The following is a 26,012-nucleotide window of genomic DNA, read 5'->3' as shown; positions in this document are numbered from 1 at the left end:
GAATCTATAATGCATTAAAAATTTCCTAAAAAATGAAATTGTGAAGAAAGGCATATTTAATAACTAGGGAACATCTGAACTACTAACAGACTGGGAGAGAATCTGAATTCTTATAATATGTACACAAAGGCAGTGAAAACAAATAAAGAAAACAAATTACTACACACTGTTGCAACACAGAAAAGACTGGGTGTATTTTATTAACAATTACATCCTCTTTCCTGTAGCCTGGCACAGGAACAATTTCAATATCTGATTTGGGTCTCCAACAGCAAGCAGATACTGTAATTATGTCACTAAACAACTTACTGTGATTTCACACCATATGTGGCAGTAAGAAATTTTTAAAAAATTAAAAGGCACACATAAGTTGATTTTAAATATTATCAGTCCAGGCTACTCTTAGATACAATGTATAGAACACTTGTATAGCAAAACAATTTTAAATAAACATTTCCAAAAACCTGAATACACAGCTTAGGAACAATGGATCTGTATCTACCACCACCCCCCAAAAAAATTACATTAAAAAAACAAGTGTAAGAATCATGAAATATTTAGAGCTAACCTATATTTAGAGGTTAAAAAGTAACTCGTAATCAACCTATATTCTTTAGGTAAATGAAGTGAATGTTTCAGTGTAGTAAGTTACCATGTTTTTATACTAAAAAGTCAGTTCTCACTACAGTTCATGCCTATTTAAAATTCTACCTTTAAAGATATGTAGACTGATTTTATTGTTCCTCACCACTATTAGACTTACTGAAGAGCTCAAACTAAAGAACAGCATTTTTCTTAGCATGCACACACTAAGCACTCTACTGTTTAGTCATTTCAGTAACTTACGTTTTCACTTTTAAAGACTGATTGAACTGTCTCAAAAAATAATGGAGAACATTTTCTCTACTTTGATGTCATGTTTACGCATCTCAGATAATAGCATTTTTATATTCATATTCTTTTCTTTAAAATGTTTTAATACCAGTACACTTAAAAGAAACATATGTAAAGATAAATGAGGCAGAGTCCACTCTGTAAGTCATCCATCACATGCAAAAACAAAACAAAAACTTGCTGTAAGTTTAAATGTCCCCAAAATAAACGTGCAAGTACTCTACACTGAAGATGATTCAACTACCTCAGCCTTTTGTGAAAGTACAAAGATAAGTTCTTTCTGATGGCCCACTAAGATTCTATGAATTTTAGAAGCATTTTCTATAGTCTTTATTAAGTATTATTTATGGTGATAATATTTATATCCTAAAACAGAGGTACAGGATTGAGAATTTAAATCTTTTTCTGGGTGCTTAGTCTTTCTTAAGGATAATACTGATGGTATAATTATTGTGTCAGCATAAATGAGTATTTGTAAAAATAGCCATTAAATACTAATTCACAAGTATATTTAATACACATATAAATCCTATGTTAAAAGTATAAATGAGAAGATATATATATAGCATAGTTCTAGAATTTGTAAATTGTTGACCATCAAAAAGTAAACCACCCTCTTTAAGACTTAACAGAACTTAAAAAAAATTGCTTCAACATATGAATTTAAGACTTACTTTATTCAGCAAAATCATTTATTTACACAATGGGGAATGCTGGTTTGATTTTGTCAATGAAATAAAAACAAATTGAACAGAGACAATACTGAATTGTATATATTTTGTATTAGAGCTGACCAACTGTTTCCTTACCTGTATCAGGAACATCAAGAGCAACAGTATCATGAGGACACTGAATTAACAATATACCACAAAGGTCCAGCAACACCCCGGGGAGCTTCCAATGCAATTACCAACTTTTTCTTTTTTTATAAATATATAAAAAAACAAAAAGTCAGCAAAACCAGCATTATGATGTAGTAAACAGAGTATAACTCCGAAGTCTGTGGGGTCAGTAAAAACCTTATCAGACCATCCATCCTTTATAAAATGATCTGCTCTTTTCCAGACCACTAATGCAGAATCCAAACAGGTGAAAAATATATCACTTTTTAGAAGAGAACAATGATCTGATAAGGATTTGACTTAATGGAAGGGGAAAGAAAAGGAATTGCAGAGCATAGCCCCTATTAGAACAAGCTAACTTTCCAGATTTTCCAAATTAAAAAAAAACAAAACAAAACAAAACAAAAAAAACCACTTCAACATGAAGCTACAATACAAAGTTTTTCCATTTTTCTTTGTAAAAAGTTCAGTTTTCAATTTAATCCTGGGTTTTTAATGAGAAGGAGAGTTTGGGCCTGGACTTCCCCTTGCCCAGAATAATTTTTTGTTCTTCTTTTTGTTGACGTTGTCGCTCTTGTTCTAGTTTCATCCTTTCCTCATGAATCTTTCTTTGTTCTTCAACAATTCTCAACTGTTCTTCAGCCTGAAGTTAAAAGAAAAAAGTTGAAAATTTCATGAATTCATAATCAATAAATACATACAATAGTATGTTAATAAAACTTGGCCTAAGAGTACACAAAAATGAGAAGAAAAAATATGGAGAAATTAGAAAAAATATATAGAAATTACAGAAAAGCACTCACACATTTTCAAAATAGAAATTTCTACAAATCATATCTTGAGATCAGTAACATTTTGTCCTGTTATCTTTTTTAAAAAATATTTTATTTATCTATCTTTAGAGGGCAAGGGAAGGAGAGAGGAAGGAAACATCAATGTATGGTTGCTTCTCGTGCATCCCCTACAGGGAACTGGCCCCTGCCGGAAACTGGCCTGCAACCCAGGCATGTGCCCTGACTGGGAATCGAACCGCAATTGTCTGGTTCGCAGGCCCGTGCTCAATCCACTGAGCTACACCAGCCAGGGCTCCTGTTATCTTTTTTATAGATACCTTCAGTACCATCAGATTAACAGATTGTCAATTACAAACCAAGACACAGATTTATTCAGAGTGTTTCATCTACAATTATGATAGCTAGGTTTATATTAGCAAGGAATAAAAAAATTATAGAAAATATCCCCACCCTACTGAAACTACATTATACTATTAATATAAAACCAAGAAATACTAAAGACTTCTTTCTTTGGAGAGAAATTAGGAAACTTTGTTGACTTGCCTGACTGTCAAATTCTATCAAATTTCAAAAGGACTCTTAAATAATTAACTCCTGAAGCAAATTTAACTCCTTCTTAAGCAACCAAGTTCCTTACAGGGTTCTATAGATTTCTCTTCTTTACCAAGAAAATACAGGCCATTATCATCTCTTCCTCATCAAGTTTTCCTTGATTCACAAAAATACATGCCCACTTCCTTAAATCACAACCAGGTGCAACTCCACTTTGCTCTCCCAGGGGACATTAGGCAAATGTATGGTGGCAATTTTGATTGTCATAACTAGGGGAATGGCTCCAGGCATCTGGCAGATAGAGGACATGCATGCTGCTGGCTATTCTACAGTAATGCACAGGAGAGCCCCACTCCGCCCACCAAAATATCTAACCTCACGTTAATAGTGCCAAGGAAGAGAAATGTGCTCAAACCCTTGAATTTTTAATCTCACTATCAACGAGTTGTCCTTTCCCCCCCCAGATCTGATCTTGATCTTAAAACATTCACTGTACCCTTTGAATGCCTTCCTATTCCCAAACTCAAATATTAAAAAGTTATTATTTCCATCTTCACTAATTCTACTGAAGTTATTTTTTACATGGTCAAAAGCTAACATGTTTATTGACCTTTCTCTTTCTTCTTTCTTCTGTTTATTTGAACTTGAGTCTCCTATTTGTCTCTACTGACAGGTAATGGACTCAGCATACAACATAAAATGTTTAAATTTTATCTTATGTGTAGAAAAAAGCCCAACTTTTAAATACATTATGAACAAAGGTTTTTCTGACTTTCTGCTTTCAGATAGAGTGGTGGTGTTGATGGCTATAGACTAAAAGGTGAAAGATAAGAAAGTGGGGGCAAATCCACAGTAATAAAGGTTAAAGAGGAGGAATATCAGAATTAAAAACAGTGGCTGGCAAGCTCAGTTGGTTAGAGTGTTATCTTGATACACCAAAGCTGTGGTTTAAATATCCAGTCACTGCACATTCAAGTACCAACCAGTGATTTTAATTTTTTGAAGTAACTCCACACTGCTTTCCACAGTAGCTGCACCAACTTACATTTCTACCAACAGTGCACTAGGGTTCCCCTTTCTCCACGTCTTCGCCAACACTTGTTTCTTGATTCATTAATGATAGCCATTCTGGTATTTCATTATGATTTTAATTTGCATTTCTCTGATGATTAATGACACTAAGCATTTTTTCATATGTCTATTGGTCATTTGCATGTCCTGTTTGGAAAAGTGTCTATTCAGGTCCTTTGCCCATTTTTTAATTGGATTTTTTTGTGTGCTGAGTTTTGTAAGTTCTTTATAAATTTTGGGTATTAACCCCTTTTTAGATGTATCAGTGAATATGTGCTGCCATTCAGTGTGTTGTCTTTTCATTGTATTGATGGTTTTCTTTGCTGTGCAAAAACTTTTTAGTTTGATGTTGTCCCATTTGTTTTCTTTTGTTTCCCTTGCCACACTCAGCAATTCCACTTCTAGAAATTTATTCAAAGAAACTCAAAACTCTAATTCAAAAGAATATATGCATCCCTATGTTCACTGCAGCATTATTTACAAGAGCCAAGACCCAAGATTTGGAAGCAGCCCAAGTATCCATGAGTAAATAAATAAATAAATAGCTATGGTACATTTACACAATGGAATACTACTTGGCTGTAAAAAAAAACAAAAACAAAAAACTTTACCCTTTATGACAGTATGGAAGGATCTGGAGAATATTATGCTTTGTGAAATAAGTCAGAGAAAGAAAAGTACTATATGACTGCACTCATGTGAAATCTAATGAACAAACTGACTAACAGACAAAATAGACACACACTCATAGAGAGCAGGCTGACAACTCTGGGCATAAATTTATGGAGTTGGGGAGTTATGAAGAGATTGAGCAAAAAAAAAAAACTCAAACATGGACAACACTGTGATATTGTGTAGAAAGGGGTTGAGTGAAAGAGACAGGGTATGGGTGGCATAAATGGTGATGGAAAAAAATACAAAAGAAACCAGTGAATGTATAAGTAAGTGGAACAACAAATGTATGTTTCCCTCTCTAAAATTAATAAATTAAAAAATAGAATAGTGGGAATCTGATGAGTAGGGAAGATGGAAAAGGAGATTTTCATGTATCTCTAGGTTTTTGTAGTCTTATAAGGTGGAAAATGCAACACACACACACACACTATATATATCTTCCTACTCAGATCTTTTTCCTAAGCTGCATTTCTAGTGGATTAATGAAAACTCACCAGGGAAAGCTCTGGATACCTTCAATACTGAACATGGTCAAGATGTAAATTCCTCTACCCTAAAGCTAAAATGCATCAGTCCTTTGTCTTCTCTACTGCCTTCCATATTCTATAGCTTTTGTCTCCTCCCTCTTTCCCTGACACCACCAAACTCAATAGTCATCAAGTTGGTTGATTCTTCTATTACGTTCTTTCATTTGAAGTTTCTTTTCCATTTTCATTGCTACCACACCAGTTCAGGGAACATCTATTACAAAGCATTACTCTCACGCCCTCAAACTTCCAATGATTTTTAATATGCTCAAAATATGGCTTTCTTTCCTAAATTAGCATACTATTTAGGACTTTCTATAATTTGGCTCCAACTTTGTTTCTACTATTCTCTTTTAAATTATCTTTTCTATCTCACCTCCCCCTCCCTCCTTTGCTCATACCATTTTCCTCCTACTGAAATCCTACCAGTACACCAAAATCCATTTCAAATCACCACTCTTTTGCTTAGACTTTCACTGACAATTACAACAAAGAGAATTATCTGCTTCTGATCATCTTTTAGTGAAATCATATTCCAATTACTTCACACACAGTTGTAATAAATTACCACACATTTGGGGTAAGAGGTTGGCACGTACAAATGAATCAAGGTATAATAAAGACTCTTTTGTGTGTGTGCATGAGCTTGGGAACCGACAACACCCAGACTCACTTTTCCCTAAGGTTCTAATTTATCCCTTAGGAAGGCTGATTGAAACCTTGGGGAGTACAAGGTTTGAACATCATCATCACAACTTCAACCCATCAGAGAAATTTAATTACGTAGCATTTTTAACCTTATTATATTGATAGAAATTCAAGGGTAAAACCAAATGTTACTTTCATAGAGTATTTTGGCAGTAGCTATTAAAATTGCACCTTCACGACACTTTTACCCAGCGATTTTAAGTTTTTGGAATTCATTCTATAAGTGAACTTGCACACATGAAAAGTTTATAAGGTTATTTATTGCAAACATAGTTTATAAAAGACTAAAAAACCTAATATACACTGAAATGGAACCAACAATAAATTAAAGATCTATAAAACAAAATACTGTCTAGCTACTTAAAAAAGAAAAAGGAATCCCCTGGCTGGCGTAGCTCAGTGGATTGAGTGCGGGCCTGCGAACCAGACGATCGCGGTTCGATTACCAGTCAGGGCACATGCCTGGGTTGCAGGCCAGTTCCCAGCAGGGGACTCATAAGAGGCAACCATACATTGATACTTCTCTCCTTCCCTTCTAAAGATGAATAAAATCTTTAAAAAAGTAAATAAAAATAAACTAAAATAAAAGGAATCCCCTATATACTGAAATACAAAAATCTCCAAGTTTCACTCTCAAGTGAGGAAAGCAAAGTACAAATGTATGGCACTTTTGTGCAAAAAGAAGAAAAATAAAAATATGTATTTGTATCTGCCTAAATATGCATTGCAAACTCTGGAAAAACAAAACATAACTCAATATGCCTTTTAGAAACAGGAATGGGAAGTGGGCAGATAGAGGAAAGAGACAGAGGGATTTCACTACTTATTTTTCTGAAAAAACAAAAAAAAAAACAAAAAAACCCCTTAATCATGGGACTCATAACGTAGTCAAAAATTAAAAAAAAGATTTTAAAAATAAAGTAACTTCCTTCATAGACAAAAAAATACTAATGCTACAGAACTGAAATTACCTTTAGGTTGGATAAAAAGAATAAAAGTTTGCTTCATTTAGTCCTACAAATATGAGATAAAAGTATGTATATATGTAGCGGGGGAACTCAATTTCTCTGACTACAGGTAACAGTGGAATCTCCAGTGTTAAACATACTCATATAGTATCTTACGAGTACTTGATAATGGAATAACTTTATTATAAATAAACTGAACCAACAAATGTCCTGTCTTTATGTATACATATTTGCATTTCTATTATAGCTTTAAATTAAGCACAAATGTTATTCAATTATACCTTGGCAAAAAACAAAACAAAACAAAAAAACTAGAATACTTTGGTAAAAACCAAAGCCACCTTTCATTTTAATATAGTGGCTCTCACATGATGAAAAATTGGTTTTCTGCCTATCCATCTATGCTGTAGAATCTACCCCTTATTTGTTTGGCATTCTTCTAAACCCTATCATCCCCCTGCAGCATATGCCTGACTTGCTGTTTCCTTCCTGATGGCCCCACTAGCTGGAGAATATACATCGTTCCTCCCTACTCATTTCAAATTTATGCAGAAGCAAGCATTATTCCCAATGTGGCAAGGAAGAGGTAAGTGCATGTGTATATGCCTGAATAATTAGAGGATTGAATGGTGGGCATCAAGAAGGCCAAAGAGAAAGCTAACACTCACAATACTGGAGTAATTATACCCAGGACCCCGTTCTGTTTCACAAAGATGGCTTTCAACCCTACACCTCACTCCAAAAATTGGTGAGATGAAATACACAAAGGCAAAACATACCATTATAGTAGGGCCTCTTTACCCCTCCCTGTATCTTCTGTACCAACCTCCTTTATTTAGAGATCCCATTGCCTTTAAAAAAATTATCTAAGCATTCTTATACTGACTATAATTTTTAGATTAAGGTCGTTCTTTATAGCAGTCTCTTCAGCAAACAGGGATATTAAAACCTACTACTCTCTACTTGAAACATGAAATTTTACCAAAAAAAATCCAGATAAAAATATTTGTTGTAAGAAGTTATATGAGAAAAAACAAAAAACACTGTATCTAGGAATCGTGCCACTCACTACTCAGAAACATGGGATTTCTGCATTTCAACCTCCTAAGACATATCCTGTTTCACTTTACCTCTTTGCAGTTCATCGTCCCCTCCATAACTATACACACAGCCCACTTTACGTAAACAATAAAACATTAAAATGAAATTTGATGTAATTAGTTCTGACCCTTAGTAAACCATATATTTACTAATACATGTTAGTAAATTTTCTTAAGTTATTCATTTACAAGGTTAAAAAAATAAGAATTAAATAATCCCTACCTCTTGGCACATGGAAATTATTCATACCCCGACCCAACCCACATTTTCTAGCCCCTTTCTTCTCAATTTAAATTCCCCTTGTGTTACCTTTATAACCTTAACATATTTTTGAAGCTTCAACACTACATAACATTTCTTGTGATTACGTATTAAAGTGGAGACAACTGCTTCAGAAGAAACTGAACTGAGCTTGGTATGGAATGTGATGCACGAAATCACTGCACTCCAGAATTTAGGAGAGAAATCTGATACCTTCAGGATCTTAGCACTCATGTGTTAAAATTTCACCAAAAAATCTGTACTTATCTAGATGTGGTTCTTTAATCTCCTGTACCTAACTTTTGCCTGTTCTTTCAGGTCAGTTCTTTTGTCTTTGTCATTATTCCCTTTGTGGAGGTTTTCCTTAAATGTCTCTCGATCCTTGACTGTTAACATGATTACACCAGAAGGTCTTCCCCAGTTACTACAACAAACTTTCTTTCCCTTCCTTTTTCCTCCTCTTCCTCCTTCTGTACACCCTATCACTCAACGAGTTTATGTTTTCTCTTTACAGCGTCTGCTTCCACCTTACCAATTTAAGCCCCTATCTTTTCACTGCCTCCGAGACTTTGTTTCCAGTCTGTCTTTCAAGACACCCTACAATGTCAATATATTAACGTCCAAAAAGTTGTTTGAACAGTTACCCAGAATACGCTAACAGAATCTTAAATCAGCTTCATATCTTATCAACTGGGAAAATCCTCTCACTGATTGCAATTCCTTACTTTACTTTCCCACCACTTCAAGTTAAAATATTTGATATTTATATTTTGTGCCACGCTACTAAAATGCACATATATAACACTATTAGCTATCATAAGCACTGTGCTGTCTCAACTGATACATACTCACTCTTCTATAAATGCCCCATTCTTTTCCCAACCACGTTAGTTTCCTGTAACTGCTGTAACAAATTACCGCAAATTGAAGAGCCTAAAAGAGCAAAAATTTATTCCGGAGGCAAGAAATCAGAAATCATTATCACTGGAACAAACTCAAGATGCTGACTAAGCCACACTCCATCTGAAGGCTCAAGGAGGGAATCTGATCCTTGCCTCTTCCAGCTGCCAGGATTCCTTGGCTCGTAGAAGCATCACTCAGGAAAGTCTTTCAGGCCAGTACCTTCAAATCTCTCTGTTCTGTTTTCATGCCACCTGTTCCTACAAGAGTGGAGTCTGTTGGGAATCTTGACAACCTTTCATCATTATGTACTCTCTCTGTTCCTTTCAGTCCAAGTTGGCAGTATTTCTGATGACATAAAGACTCAAAAACACCGAGGGTCCCCTATGTATACCATTAGACAAGAGGCTCCTTCAAAACTTTCCTGGATAATCTCATCTAATCCTAGTTTTTGCTAAAATGACTGCATAATCTCTTCAGCATCAGCAAAAGGTTTTCCAGCCATGTACCCCCTTGCCTTCTTTCCAGAGCAAGTTTTTCTAACAGTGAGCCTCCTAATCCAGATAGACTGAAAACTTCCCAAACATTCAGTGCTCATTGCTTTTTACTTACGAGTTCTTTCCTCAATTTCTCTTATCAAATTTTACTATAAACAGCAAGTACAAACTAGATTTCACCTTCAACACTTTGGCAATATCTTCAGCTACATATGCAAGTTTACTTAAAGTTCTGACTTCCACACAACTCTGTAGGACACAATTTTGCTTGGTTTTCTCCCACTATATAACAAGAACCTCTTCCTCTTCAGTTTCCAGTAACTTGTTCATCTGCTTCTGAATCCTAACCACAACTGCCTTTGAAATCTGCATTTTTACCTAAGAGGCTTTTTAAAGAAGTCTAGACATTTTCTATCATATGACTGATTCTAAATTCTTCCAGAGTCTACCTAATGTCCAATTCCAAAACCAGTTTCACATTTTTTAAGTAATAAATTATCACAAACTAGGTGGCTGAAAACAACACAAAATTATTCCGAAGTCAGACATCAGTATTACTGAAGCAAAGTCAAGGTGTCAGCAGGGCCTTGCTCCCTCTGAAGGCTTTAGAGGGGTTTGTTCCTTGCCTCTTTTAGCTCCTGGTGGCTGCCAGAATTTCTTGACTTCTGGGCATATCACACCAATCTTCAAATATCTCTCCACTGTTTTCAGCTTTTCCTTCGGGTTGTATGGTAAAATCTTCTGTATCCCTCTAAATATGTATAATGGCACTTACAGCATAGAAGATAATTTGGGATAAATACCCTCATCTCAAAATCCTTAACTTAATCACATTTGCAAAGACCCTTAATTGGAGGGCAATATAAATTAACATTCACAGGATCCAGGGATTGGGACATAGGTTACCAGGTTATTTTTCAGCTTACTGTGTAAACGATTTTAAAAATCCTTGCTTACATTTTTCTACGAAGTCTTTTCAGAAGTGTTTCTTCATTGCAAAGTGTTATCTAGTTTACTTTAAACTTAAATATGTGAAATACTTTCCATTCGTGGTACTATTTTTTTTTTCATCTCAAACTAGTAAAACGTGTTAAAAGCACAATGAACATGGCTAATCTCCCTATTTGGTAAGGGAAAAACCACTTCAATATTAGAGAAAACAATCTGCAAACCCAGGACTTATAATTTGCACATATTTTAAAACCTAAAAGAATGTCCCCCCAGTAAAATTAATTTTTTTCCTTTCTTATCAGCATGTTTACAATTCATTAGCAATTGTCAGCCTGACTTATTACAGTTTAGGTGTTTCAACTAACCAGTAATTAACCAGGTTAATATCCTGGCATTTTAACCAGAGAACAGTTTGACAGTCCTTTTTGCTACTGACAATCTTTTTGAAGAACACTTTATTCCCTATCAATATCTATCGCCTTTCTTAGTTTGTTTCCCTTTCTAAATAAATAAGAGTCACATACATAATATCTGGACTTTTGCCAGGTACATCATTAAAAAAAAAAAGTGGAAAAGAAAACTTAGAGTTTTCTAATTATTTGAAGATACTTGTGCATTACCAGCACTCACCCAAGAACTAGGACCCAATCTGACAAAAAGCCAAGCCAAGCCAAGCCAAGCCACATTTGGGTTATTTGATTTTGTGTCTGTTGACAGGTTGTGCTTCCTTATGCACAGATAATATCAAATATCTTAATAAACACTTTGAAATTGAAATGGGCAAAAATTACATTTAGTCTATAGCACTTAACATGATTTTCATACAAGAGAGCGCCTATGTGGCTAAGCTAATTACTGGGACCAATCCTTGAACTTTTGCCATGAGGATATACTAAAAGTTAGTCAAGAGTCTTGGCCCAGTAGTTTAGTTGGTTAGAGCAGCGGTCCCTAACCTTTTTGGCACCAGGGATGGGTTTCATGGAAGACAATTTTTTCCACGGACCAGGTGGAGGGGAGACAGGAGGTGGAGCTCAGGCAGTAATGCCAGGTAATGACAGGAAGCTCCGCTTGCTCCCTGTTCCAGTTTAGGTTTCAGTTTCTAACAGACCACTCCAGGGGGTGGAGGGGGCGGGTCATAGCACTGCCCCATACACCAAGGTTGCAGGTTCTACCCCTGGTCAGGGAACATACAAAAATCAGCCAATTTGTTGGAACAACAAATCGATATGTCTACTCCCCCCGCCTTCCTCTCTAAAAACCAATCAATAAAACTTAAACCTTAAAACAAAATTGGTCCAAGTGTGGTTTAAATATATTTTCTTTACTAATATTTTTACTTACAGAAAATGTAAAAACTAGAATAAAGTTACACGTAAGTCTGCAATTAGAGATTATTGTTAACACTTTGGCATATTCTCCTGTCTACAAAATGTGCAAACATATTCTTGGTATTAGGATAATGCTGTATTTAGCTATTGTTCCCCTGTATTATCAAATATTTTGTGACTACAGAAAACCCACCGTACGTAGGTGTTATAATTTATGTAAAACCTGGGTAATTTTCAAAACTCCAAATAATATTGGGAAGAGCATCTTTATAAATTTATTTGTATATGATTCAGCTTCCACAAGATACATTCTTAGAAGCAGAATTTAAGTTTTGTGATATTTATTGCCATTTTCTAAAATGGTCATATCCATTGAAACTCCCAGGATGGCCCTATCTTTGCCAACACCTAATAGTAATGGGAAAAAAAAAGCCACTTCTAATTTGGTATTTGGTATTACAGAAAAAGAAAGGGGAGGCATTTCACTGCTTTCCTATTGAGGTTGAGATATACTTTCATGGAATTATTATAGTTCTTTTTCATTCTTACTTGTGTGTACCTCTTTTAAATCTCAGTCTTTTTTGTCCTATTAGTGACATGGTCTTCTCTTTTTCTCTCCCAGGATACATTCTTTTCTGCTGTCTTAGATAGGCAGATTAACCTGTCTTTAACCTGCTTTCAAAACCTCACCTCCCACTCTCCCATTTTTTATCACACATACTTCTTTCTTACTACACATAAAGTTGGTTTGCTGCTGCTACTACTACTACTACTACTACTACTTTTTCTACTACTTAGTGCCTGGGAGATCCCACACACTTTTGCTCTTATTTTAACTCTATTTCTGGAAAGGCCTTTGACCTAATTAATTTCCTCATGCTCTTGGCCTCACCCTAAATACAACTTCTATTGATCTATCAAGATTCAGCTCAGGCATGTCTCTCACAGGGTAATTATGTCAATTATCTCACACAGTCCATACCATTTACCAAGTATTTCCATATCATTAGTTAACCCTCTTGGAGTTGTCCTTGTCTCAACAATTAATACATTAAATGCATTAAGAGGACTTAATGCCTTCTCTATTTTTAATCTCAAAATTGTTTTTTGAACCTTAGTTTCTCAATACAGATTATGTGAATAGTTAAGAATGGCCATTCTGTTTTCCTTGCTTTCTAGAAGCTAGAAAGCATCCCATTCTTTTCGTTTTATATAGAACCAACAGTTCCACATTTCTAGCACATTTATTATGTCATGAAGCGAACAGAACTGTTGGTTCAACAAGATAAACTAGTACTACTAACATACCCAAGGAAGTCCCATGCTGCCTCCAACACTATTATATTCTCCTTCCTTTCTTAAACATTATTTTAATGCTTTCAATATGTTCCATGTAATATATCTTAACGAATGTGTAAAGATTATAGAGCTGTGCTCAAAAAACTGAGAGGAAAAGGACAACAAAAATGAAAGAAACCTCAGTATGTGCCTTGCATCTTTATACAATTAACATTTTTTGTCTTCTACTCAACAAAGGATACTTTTTCCTTGAAAACATATAAAACCAAATAAAGCTTTTCTCCAACATCAACAATAATTTTTTATGCTTTCAACTTGCTGAACTGAACACAAGAAGCAAATTATTATGTCCAAAAATTACCAAAACTTACCAAATTCAAACTTCTTTCTCTTAAAGATACCTTTCCACCCAAGTTTTAACAGTGACATGAAACCAGAATAGTGTCACCAGTCTATTAGGTCAAACTCAAATGTTCAAGAATCACTGTGTGCTAGTCTAAGGGCCCATGATCCAGTGACAGTCTATAAACCAAGAGATTTACAGGTGTTTTAGCTTTTACAGTGATTAATTTTCTAATATTTCACCTTAACAGTATTTTCCAAAAGTAGAAATCTGAGACAAATTGAAATTACAATATAAAACAAAACCTGGCTAATTACCACCACCTGGGAGCACTGCTCTGTAATACACCTGCTGACCTTTTTCTCAGTAATGGCACACAGATCTTATTTTTATGGTTCATGAGAGTAAACAAAAAAACTACTGGAGGAATATAAAAAGGCCAAGAAGTCCCTAGGCATCAACACACCCATTTTTGTTTTTTGACTGATTATATCCACAGCCCTTTAATTCTAGTTTTCTTCTTCCTCGTAGTTTTCTCTATTTTTTTAAAAAAATTGCCCAGCATCACTTTTTCCACCCCTATATCATGTTATAATTAATTAAGTCTTTGTATTTGTTTGATTATAAACTTGGAACAGAAAAAAGAATTTACAATCTGGTATATTTATTATCAAATACACACTATTCTGTGTAGTAACTGGTAACAAGGCAACCAATGCAGAGTGAAATGCTGCTTATTAGTTGGTTTAAATATTTTCAAGCTCTTCTTTTCACTTCTTTTTTTAGATATAGAAGTGTGAATAAGATTGGAATAGAAAAAACGGAATGAAGACAGTACAATTTTCCCCAGGAAACCTATTTTAATCAACTGCAAATTTTGAAATTATCTTCAGACTGATTAGAATATCTGGATTGTCCCCTGAATAAAGTAGTTTGGAACACAGTAACTAAAACCTAGTCAACTATTCCACTCTTACCTCACATCTCTTAAAATTACCCAGAGAACTAACACTAATTATAGTGCACACAATCATTCTGCAAAATTTGAAAAAAGAACGTGAAGAATTATTCATGTATACTTTATACATACCAGTTTGGCTTGTGCTTCTGCAATTTTTCGGTTATTCTCTTCCAGTATTCGCTCTAGCTCCTCACGTTTTGCACGTTCTTCCTCCTAAAGGGGAGGACATGTTAAGATGTTAGAAAAATAAAATGTTTATTTTTATTGATAAATATTTACTAATCTTCCTCTGCACTTTTTTGATCTGACTTACAGGGTAGCTTTATAGCTACCTTCTGTCTGACAAATGATAAACTGCAGCCACTAAAATTTGTTTCTAATCCTAAATTTCAATCATCCCTCCCAGTCCAAACAGCAACCGACTAAACCCTCCCTAATTGATAGGTTCCTGGCAATTATTACTAATACTTTAATATCACACAAATCAACAAGGACAACTACAAAACTGGAATAGTATTTACCAAATTAAAAAAATAATATAAAATATAAATAAAGTGAATATTTGTCTCACCAATTATGTATACCTACGTATTCTTTACCTATACTCCTTTAATCAGCATTAAAAGTTGAATATTTACTGTCTTGTCCAGTGTCCTGCAGAGTGTGCTCCTCGGCTGCCATACACGCCAGCTTCCTCTTTAAAATGATTTGTACTGTTAGCTTGGCAATACCTGCATCGGCAGCTCAACCATTTATAAAGAAACAACATACAAGGAAGGCTGAGCTGAGGAATGCAGATGTTTATGGTAAGAAGGAACAAAAAATGTAATTCATCATTCCTAAGGCAAACAATTAATAAGAAAAATACATTTACTGTTAGTGAAAAATACAAATGGTAATCCATACTTCATGGAACTAAGGGCTTCTTCCATGGGGAAAATGGACTTAACATTCAGATGTTGACAATTTCTAAAGGCAGCTTATCTTGTCATCTACAGTCTGAATTGAAATTCAGGAATCCAGTGGGTGCATAGTCAGGAAATAAAATTCTGTAATTTATTTTTTTCTTGGAGAATTTAATGAGATTTTATAATGCAAACTATATGAAGATTGCTTGATGGTTTGGGCAGTGTTCAGATCACAGCATACATAGTCAAATGATTTTAATATTTGGAAAGACTGTCAGAGGGTTGTGTCCGTGTGAAAAAAAATTGTTAATATGAAACAAAAAGCACATGAAGAGAAAAAAATCTTCCTATGATTAATAACTCGCTACAAGACAGCACCATTACTCCAAAAATATCCTCATAATTAAAAGCACTGACACAAAAGTTTCATACATTCAATTGTATATAGTCTGTGGTATCTAACAAATAGACATGTGTATCTAGTTAAAGACAGCAAATGGAAAATACATTTGAAAAGCTAAACTATCTGGAAAACAGAGATTAACATCAACTCGTCCACAATAATGCCAACACTAAAAATAAAAATGACAATAAGCATATATTTTTAGTCAAATATTTAAATTCAAGAAAATATATCTACAGGATTCCCTGTAGCACACATCAATTGAATTCACATTCATTATGCAAACTATGTTGAGGGACACCCAGTGCTGTAAAGTAATTTGCCTTGAGTGTTTTAGTGATTTTTAACAAGTTTTAGGTTCCTGGAGTAATCAGTGCAAATAAGCCATAAAGCTTCAGTAGCAAATTACTGTCTCACAGGAAGACATTTTCAACTTCGGCTCCAGCTGCTGATAAAACAAATCATGTGTTTAGCTTGACTCCAGACAAGGACAACCTGTTCCTTCATAACTCTCTAGAGAAAAAAAGGAGTTGTTAGTAGATACTAAAAAGTGGATGAATAATCTGGACATTTTTTCCTAAAAAGATTCTTTGAAACACATTAAGAAAATGGAGGGCCTTATGATCAGAATGCTAGAATTAGTCCATTGTGTCGAAGGAGAATTTGGGGTAAGGGGTTAGGGATAAAAGAAGGAAAAAGAGTAAGAAAACCTATTTATCAAAAGCAGGTGCTCTCATCACTCAATGTTAGGCCCTGCTCTTTTTAATCTGACTGAAGGCAAAAAGCCTCTCACAGTCTAGGTGATAAGAGTGATAAACAGAAAAGAATACATAACCACAGGTGGATTTTAACCTTTTACCTTTACCACTCCCTGTGTCCCCCCACCCTCCCAAAAAAGAATGTAAGTCCTGCAGCCATGGCAAAAGTTTCAAACACTTCTCAAACATGTAAGCCAGTTCCATTAAATCAAAGTTTCCGTGAATGTTTTATGAAAATAACTTTTAAATATCAGTCAGCACTTCTGAATAGGCTAAAAAATTAACTTTCGCAGCAATGTAAGTTTAGATGAGAAAGGAATTAGTCTGTATTCCATCTCTTTCTGAACTGAGCAGGAGGCACACCCAACACTGAAAGTTTTGCCATGGACTGTCTCTACTTTCCAAACGACCGAGCGTTACCTCTCTGGCTTTTTGTGCTGCAAGCTCAGCTTGTCTCTGTCGCTCGAGTTCTTCGAGCAACTGCTTTTCCATGATGCGTTTGGCTTCCTCCACCCTTCGAAGAACTTCTCGCTCGATTTCATCCTTCCTTTTCTCTAATTCTTCCTCTACCCTTTTTGCTACCAATTCTTCCACTCTTCGTGCTGTTTCTTCCTCGATGAGTTTTTCTTCAATTTCCTGCTGCCGGCTAGCATATAAAGTGGAAAAATGACTTAGATAAAATAATAAACCTAAAAATTAAAACTAGCTATAGACCTATATATAAAACATTGAGACCTATATATAAAACATTGAGCCTATATATATAACATTTCTCTATGATTTTACAATTCAATTTCATGTAACATTCAAGGAAATAATAGATACCAAGATATTAAGTGATATAGAAATTCACATATAAAACCATGATTTTTCTCCTCTATCACTTTCTGAATACAAAAAACTAGCATATACAAACAGCTTAACTCATCAGTTTTTATATAGAAATGTACAGCAAATCTGAATCAGGAAATCCACTTGTTATCAACTTTACAACCAAAAGATAAACTGGAAATACTCGAATTTGCTCATCTGCCAACCCACCCAGTCTAAATAACTGTTGAGCTACAGAAAGGTCAGGAACAACCATTATGTAGCAAGCAGTTCAGATCACCAAAATTCATTCACCCTCTTCTTCCCCCTCAAGCAAAATCAGAATAAATACAGACTTAAGGAGATTCTGACTGCTAAGGCAGTAGCTGTGTAGCTTTTAGAGAAACTATAGACCACTTTATTCAGGTTCTGAACTCTATACACTTTATGGTACCTTTTCTTTTGTTAATTTTCAATTAAAAGGTATTTCAGAGATGAAAAAGTGGGGAAAAATGTGTTTGTCATTCAGTTCTATTAAAAAGCTCAATGAAGCATAATACTGCTTTAAATATTTAATACCATTTGGATATTATGAACCAACTTACTCAAAATAAAATTCTGCACTGAAAATACTGTCAATGATCACATCATTATAGCAGAAACCTTGCAAGTGTTTTACCACTGATATCCAATGATTGCCTCACGTGTGGTCTGGTCTGAACTGAAGGTCAAAATACAAAAGATCTCATTTTGAGAGAGATGGGAAATATATTAAAATTAATTTCACTGGTTTCTTTCTGTTTAATGAAGACTTTATAGTTTCTAAGTGACCATTAAACATCCAATTCACTTAAATCCTGTTGGTATTTTGGGGGGTGATTCTATTCCCAAACTAGTGCTTTCATTTTCAGCTCCTGTTACTTATTCACAGTAATACCATCCTAATACCAGTGTATGTTTCACATTCCAATTCATGTCAATTTCTGCATTTAAACTCTACATTTTTCTGTCAAGGAGATAGTAGCTACTTGAACAAGCATAACTTCTTAGTTTCTAGATATCTATAATACCTAGAAGACCTCTGCTTATTTCTCTCTTTTTAGATTATTTATTTATTTTATACATAGGACAAGGGAAGGAGAAAGAGAAGGAAAGAAACATCAATATGTGGTTGCCTCTCGTGGGCCCCCCACTAGGGACCTCCCAGCAACCCAGGCATAGGCCCCAGACTGGGAACTAAACTGGCAACCCTTTGATTTGCAGGCCAGCACCAGCCAGGGCTGCTGCTTGTTTCTTAGTAATTCCTCCCCACCAGTACATTAGTGATTTTTATTTAAAAAATATACTGAAGCCTAACAGGCTCTACCTATAATTCTTCTCTTTCATTCCTTTTAAACTTCCAACAAATTACAGCAGAAGTGTTATTTCAAAAAGCCTTTGTAGCAGCTCAGTAAAAGAACAGATACCTATCTCAACACTAAAAATAGCCAGAAATATCTAAAGGAAATCAGGCAGCAATTTCAATGGAAATTAAACTACATTTCCTATAGAAAAATTATATCTACTTCATCCAGAGAAAAATAAAAATAAACGATAAAACAAGTAAGACTAACAACTGCTGAACCAGAATGATGGGTATGTAAGAACTATATTCCCATCCATTCTGTACTTTTGCATTAAGCTGAAAAGTTTCCTAACACAGAATTTTAAAAGTATATACACCCACACATATTTTTGCTACTTGGTTCTTACAAAATTAGTAAATGTACAGAAACCCAAGAAACTTTAAAATTTCAAAAATCAATACTGTTCAATAAAAGTTCCAATTAACATTTTTCATATAAAGTAAAAAAAAAAAAAAAAAAGAGGAGGAAAAATGGGATAAGGCTTTAGGTTAGCTTATCAGCAAAAAAGTTGCCAAATTAACTTGGGTCAAAAAGGCCTGATACATATTCAGGGTTTTTGTCAACCAGTCCCTAAGCAATAGCAATAAGCACAATTTCTACAATACATATATAAGCAAGCAAGCAAGGAAAAAGGGAGCCTAAATAAATTCAGTTTATTACTTACAGCACAAAGCCAGATCAGCATGCCCCACGTCTCTCTCTGTTCTCACTGATGGATACCAATTAACAGGGGTTGGATGACAGACAGTACAAGCACAAGTGGTGGGTTGCTCTGCTGCTAAGAAGTCAATTCTAACTATAGGTCAGCAGTTTTATACCTAGAGGGGAGGGCAAGTGGAAAGTCCCAAGTTCAACTGAACAGGGAGGATGAGAAATGGCCTACTGGAGTTTCTCATGAGACTGCTTATCTTCCTTTGTTTCTGGAGGACTTTGCTTATGGTTTGCTGATGTGTCTTGCTGAGAGACAGGCAAGGTTAGAGCCCTGCAAAAGAACTGTTACCCTACAAGTATTACCAAGAATATAATTTTTATTGTTGTTGTTATTCTTGGTGAGGATATAATTGCTACTCCTGTAAATCAGAAAAAATTTTTAAATTGATTTTTAAATCCAGTGGTGAAAAAATATTGCTTCAATTCCCCTCCCCCCCAAAACACTAAATTCAGAAAACCAATGGGCACATGTACAACTGAATTAAGCATTAGTTAATATCTACTGATGACAAACTTATCACAATGAATGATAAAGCAACTATTAGATTGATTATTATAAAGGGCACAGGAACTTTCTTAAAAAAAAAAAAACAAAAAACTTGGTATATTACAAAATATGTATCATCTAATACCACTGACTATCCACACCCTAAAACTTCTGCATAGAAGGTGTTTATCTCTAGAAGTTCTTTTATCTCTTTAATCTTTTCCTCGGGCTCTTCTGCTCAATCTATTCCCTTGCCAAGATTTCACGCCACTGACAAAAGGGGTGGATTAAAATCTTCAAGTTTTTCAATGGAAATGGTGTAACAGGAGGTCTCCATTTTCTCCATGCTCTCAGTTGTTTTAAAAACACTAATAAAAATCAATTTTAAAATGGCAACTATTAAAACAAAGCAGCAATGCAAAACAGAACTGTTAAAGGACAGAATGACTGTACAGAGCAGCTTGCAACAATATTCTTTTAAAACGTATTAACTCAACCCTAGGAACTTCCTTCTAAGAATTACTTTAAAATATTAGCAAACAGCATTTAGTAAGTACTGAATATTCTGCCAACAGCTTTACATACCATGTCATCATTTACACCTCTGATAGTTCCTCAGACTAAGCAGTACACATGCTGGGCGGCTCCACCTCATTCATGTTGCTGAGAGGAGACTCTACCTGGGGAGACTCCAAAACTGATGATCTTTAAGCACTACACTACCCTTCATTGTTTCTCCAAGATGAATGTGAGAAGCAAAGACATACACAAAGATTTAAATATCAAAAGTTACTTTAAAATTTATAAAATTCTTATCAACATCAGCTAGATGTATGCCTTGATGTTCTATCTCAAAGCCCTAACCTCCCCAAAACATGTAGTTCCATCTAGTAATCTGCTCATAAATGGTACTCTTTGCTCTCACAACAAGCTCTTTGAGTGTTGAATAAACCCTTATACAGATCCCAGGGTCAGTTTGTAGATTCTAACATAGAAGACCTTCAATATGTCATTTAAAAACTAAGAATACTTCAACCTGGGTATCACAGGCCACATTAAGTTACTATGCCATTAACATTTTCTGATTTGCTGCAAGCCATTTTTTAGCTGTCCACTTTTTCAACAGTTAATACAACATGTATACAGCATCTCAAAAAATTACACAAATAAATGATAAGGATACAGGGGAGAAGAGAGAGGGAACCACAATAAATTGCTGGGACACAGGGAGGAGAGAAAGAGGTTCTGAACTGAATTTAACCATGTGAATTAGCTATGCAAAAAAATGCAAAAAAATTTTTTTTAAATTTAATGTCTGCCCTTTACTGCATTAAGATTACAATTTGTAAGATCACTTCTTATCTTCACCAGGCTTAATCTGACTACACTTACATAAATTATAGTAAACAACATTATTTATTGAGGCCCACTATACAAGCCTTGTCTTTAAACTTTAAATACACTATTTCTAATCTTCACAATAATCAAGACAGGTCTCTCCATTTCACAAGTAAAAAATCAAGCTCACAGGTAGGCAACCTATTTAGGGCCTCAGAATGGTTAAGTGGCAAGCAATCTGGTTTGTAAACTTACCACACAATTTTTAATTAGTTAAACCCAACAGAAGATTCTAATTTTGCTGTCTCCATCTCACACTGGATTTCTTGAAAGCACACTTGACACTCACTACATGTTCTTGTGGTATCCATTCTCAGCTTCCACCTTCTGCTTGTCTTCCTCTATCCAACTGTAAATACAAACACTCTCTAAAGTTCTTTCAGTCTACTGAACCAACTGCTCTTCACCATCCATTCTCCCTGGACCATTTTATTCTCAAGGTTTCTCCCCCTATCTGTTCCCTATATCAACCTTGGGTAAAACCATTAGCCAAGATTAAAATGAAGGAGAGAATTCTAGAAGCAGCAAGAGATAAGGCGACAGTCACCTACAAAGGAGTTCCCATTAGATTGTCAGTGGATTTCTCAAAAGAGACCTTACAGGCAAGAAGGAGCTGGAAAGAAGCATTCCAAGTCATGAAATCCAAAGACCTACAGCCAAGATTGCTCTATCCAGCAAAGCTTTCATTTAGAATGGAAGGGCAGATAAAGTGCTTCTCAGATTAGGTCAAATTCAAGGAGTTCATCATCACCAAGCCCTTATTATATGAAATGTTAAAGGAACCTATCTAAGAAAAGGAAGATAAAAAAATATGAACAGTGAAAGGACAGCCAACTCACAGTTAATAACAACCACAACTAAAACAAAAGCAAACTAAGAGGACAGCTAGATCAGGAGTGGAACCATAGAAAGGAAGATAACATGGAGGGTTAGCAACAGGGGAGTGGGAGGAGGACAAGGGGGGAGAAGGTACAGAGAATAAGTAGCATAGACGGTATGTAGAAAATAGGGGGGAGGGCAAGAATAGTATGGGAAGTATAGAATCTAAAGAACTTGAGACACGTGGTCAGAAACTAAAGGGGGGAAAGGTGGGGGAGGGGTGTGGAGGGGAGTAAAGGGGGGAAAGGAACAACTGTAATGGCATAATAAATAAAATGTATTTTTTTAAAAATCTGTGCCTACAGTGCAAGGGTGAGGCTTTGATTCTTCCCTCTCCCCTGGGTTTCTGACATCTTAATCAGTGTCTGAGACACAGTAGTTAAATATTTGGTGGCTGAGTTGAATAACCACAATATAAACAAGAGTCAGTATTATTAATACTTTCTGCCCTTATGTTTTACATCCAATTTTACTGGTTCTAAATGTTACCTATTTCTGTCCACCTTTTCCATTCCAACAACTGCTCCCTCACTACTCCTTGTGTGGACTAGTGTTTATCCTGTACAGCAGTCAGGAATCTGTTTTTAAAATGTCCCATGCATTTTCCTGCCTAAAGCCTTTCCAGTTTCTAGGATGAAACCTAAGCTCCTTGATATGGCATACAACCCTTCCCATGATTCCCAGCCTCTACTTTCTCTCTCCATAACTCCATCACTTTACCTTACAGAACTTAATGTTCCAATTAGTATTTACCCTTTTACTCTAGGCTAGACCATTCTGTCCCCCTCCCTTTATTTCTCCTTTCATCCACAAGGAACCTCCTACACCTAGCCTGACTATCTATTTTATTCACCACTCATTCCTTAAGAAAACTAGTGTTTACCCATCCAAGATGCTTCCTGTCTCCAGTCACATCACCATCAATGAATTTACCACATCATTATTTGTACCTACCTACATATACATCTTCAAGCTAGAAAAAGATCTTGGACAAGGGTCAGTCATCTTTATACTAACATCACCTAACTGGGTGCCTGGCGCACTAAATGCTGAATAAACTGGGCAATAAATTGGTTAGTTGTGTGAACTAACCAACAGGGATTTGCACAGACAACTTCGGCCCACTGGTTCTAAAACGTAGGTCTTTCCCTTATGTCCTCTGCATTATTTCCAAGGCATTAGACCATATTAAGTAGTGCCGACACTTCATGGTACCCACAAATTCAGCTTACAGGTGGCTGCTAGCTCTGCCCCTTCCTTCGTTCATAAGTGCTAATGGTAGTTTACTTCTCCTGTCAACTTGGAACTACATACCTGCTGTATTTTCTGATTTTCATCCCTAGATTTCTTCTGTTATTTATGTGTAGCTCACTAAATGGTTCTAATTATTCTTAGTTCTAATTATTTTAATTATTATTATACCAGGTTTCCTTTCACTTTTCCTACAAATCTTAGCTTTCTAGTGAATGGAAAGTTTCTTTGAAGGTTTTTTTCACACAGTACAGTTATGAGATATCTTAGGTTAATTTTTTTAAATGTTCATCTGTTGATATTTGAGAGCCACATCTTTATAGTTAATCTTGTTCCAAACCAAATAACTGGATTCTATATAATGAAGATTTGTTGTAAAACATTTAATTGTACTTGGTTTCCATACATATCACTGACAGTTCTAATAAGTAAAGGAAAGATGAATACATTGTTCATACTTTTTAAGGAATGCAGCAAAATACCTCTTCAGGTAGTGCTTCCTCTGTAATATTACTGTTCCAGTCCCTTTCTCTTTAGTAACTGCTCTGAGAAACAAGCTCTGCTGAAAAAGTCTACATAATACAAACCCAACTGCAGGAAAATTTAAAACCCACCAGACAATTCAGTACACATAAATTTGTCTCAGGAAAATTTTATATCCAATAACTTGCCTGTCTTAGGAATCCTTTCTAAATATTCACTGAAGAACTGGGGAAAATCACTAGTCAAATAAGGGAAGTGAGCACATCTGTTTAACTGCCTTTTAACATTAACTGTGGAAAAGGAATGTCCAGGGCAGAGTACCCTGGTCTTAAAACAAAACTAAACACTACATTTTAAAACCAAAAGCTCATTAGTTTGGGATTATTTACACCTACTCTTGTATCAAAAGACACAGGAGAAATACATTTTATTCAAACACTATATGATTGTGAGTTTTCTTACATAAAAATTGTGCGAGCAATGCAAAAATAAACTCAAATATTTAAGTGTTTTCTAAACAGCCAGTACACTATAAAGGGAAGCAAATATCAAGTTTACACTAAAGTTTGCTACAGAATAATATAAGTCAAAGTTAAAAAGGAGTAAAAAAGGGTAGACTTTGGTATGGTGGTTAATCCGTTTCATCCTACTGTACACTTATGGTGTGTGCACTGTTTTTACACCTCAAAAAAACAAAACAAAAAACCAAGTAGGGCCAAGAAAAGAAAAGCGACCGTGACATTTTAAGAATACGTTAAAGAAAAATGCACATTGGAGGGCTGTACCACCTAGAAGTGTCTTATTCCAAAGCCCAGTCCCAAATTTAAGCTGAAGTACAAGAATGCTCTTGGCAACTGCAATTTGCATCCCAAGGGTTAATTCCTCTTTGCTCTTCTCCAGAGGTACTGCAAATGCTCTCCAAACAAGTCTTCATCCTGGCTTATTCCTCGCCCTCCGGCCAACGCCACTCTCGAACACCACCGCTACTTCCGGCACACACTACCCCTCGCGCCAAAATCGCTTTCTCCCCTCTAAGGTTTTCCAGCTCAAGCCCCACTAGTTTTCTCCCCACCCAACTCGTAGGTAAGCCCCGCCGCAGGCTTTCCACAAGCCAGTTCTGGGGCCTCTCCGGCGGGTTCCAACGACCCTCCAACCTCCCTCTCGAGCCCCCAATAACCCAGAACCTCCATTTCCCACTCTCCCCGCGCCCCAGCTCACTCCCCGGTTTCCGCCCCTCCCCCGCGGGCACTCACATTTTTCGCTGCCGCTCGAACTCTGCTTTCTTCTCCTCCTCTTCTCGCTTCTGTTTCTCGTCCAGGCTGCTGCGCTTGCTCACCGTGCGCCCGAAGATGTCGATGCGGTCGGGCGGGGACGAGGCGCGCTCCCGGTCCCGCTCGCGCCGGGACACGGCCGTGTTAGTGGACCGCGAGCGGGACCGCGACTCACGCCGCCGATTCCGTTTACTTTCCCGGGATTTGGAGCGCTTCCGCACGCGCTCTTTATCTCGGGACCGCGATCGAGACCGGCTCCGCTTCTTGTTGTGTTTGCTGCTCTTGGTGTGTTTGGAGCGGGACGAGCTCCGGCTCCGAGACCGGCCCATCCTTCAGGGAGACGCTGGGGCTAACCGCTGGCCTCGGGCCCCAAACGCACCTGGAAACTCTCGCCTGCGCCTCCACACACAGGTTGGCCGTCTTGTTGAAAGCGGGGGAAGGAAAACTATCAGCCAGCTGAGTTTCTGTCACTCACTCAGATACACAGCCGCCACGAAGGCGGCCTGCAAAGACAAGGCCGCACCACCAAGGATCGCTAAGATGGCAGCCGAGACTGCACCGGCCGCCCTTCCCAC

At 36.3% G+C, this 26,012-nt stretch overlaps 1 protein-coding gene across 2 annotated transcripts; it reads right to left on the bottom strand.

Moving 5' to 3' along the window:
• Positions 1-870: 870 nt before the first annotated feature.
• Positions 871-26,012, bottom strand: ARGLU1 (arginine and glutamate rich 1). 2 transcript variants are annotated; one of them, XM_037067777.1, is made up of 4 exons: positions 25,420-26,012; positions 17,162-17,387; positions 14,802-14,885; positions 871-2,379 (listed from the first exon to the last, which is right to left on the bottom strand). In XM_037067777.1, the coding sequence occupies exons 1-4, from the start codon at positions 25,764-25,766 to the stop codon at positions 2,215-2,217; spliced, it is 822 nt and encodes a 273-aa protein (XP_036923672.1). In that variant the 5' UTR covers positions 25,767-26,012; the 3' UTR covers positions 871-2,214. The 2 variants fall into 2 exon arrangements, 1 of the variants encoding a protein (XP_036923672.1); XR_005069670.1 differs by having other exon boundaries at positions 1,553-2,379; positions 14,802-15,368.

Source organism: Sturnira hondurensis, unplaced genomic scaffold (genome assembly GCF_014824575.4).
Source record: "Sturnira hondurensis isolate 20B ecotype Veracruz unplaced genomic scaffold, ASM1482457v3 Scaffold0017394, whole genome shotgun sequence".
Lineage (NCBI taxonomy): Eukaryota > Metazoa > Chordata > Mammalia > Chiroptera > Phyllostomidae > Sturnira > Sturnira hondurensis.
The sequence above is the reverse complement of the archived record's forward strand: the minus strand, read 5'-3'. Positions and strand labels throughout refer to the sequence as shown.

What these genes read in the sequence shown, in the direction of transcription:
- ARGLU1 (XM_037067777.1), bottom strand. Translation starts at nt 25,766, where the DNA reads ATGGGCCGGTCTCGGAGCCGGAGCTCGTCCCGCTCCAAACACACCAAG. An exon ending in CAGCACAAAAAGCCAGAGAG is followed by an intron (nt 14,886 to 17,161) that starts GTAACGCTCGGT and finishes CCTCCCCTTTAG; the next exon opens with GAGGAAGAACGTGCAAAACG. An exon ending in CAGAAGCACAAGCCAAACTG is followed by an intron (nt 2,380 to 14,801) that starts GTATGTATAAAG and finishes TTTTAACTTCAG; the next exon opens with GCTGAAGAACAGTTGAGAAT.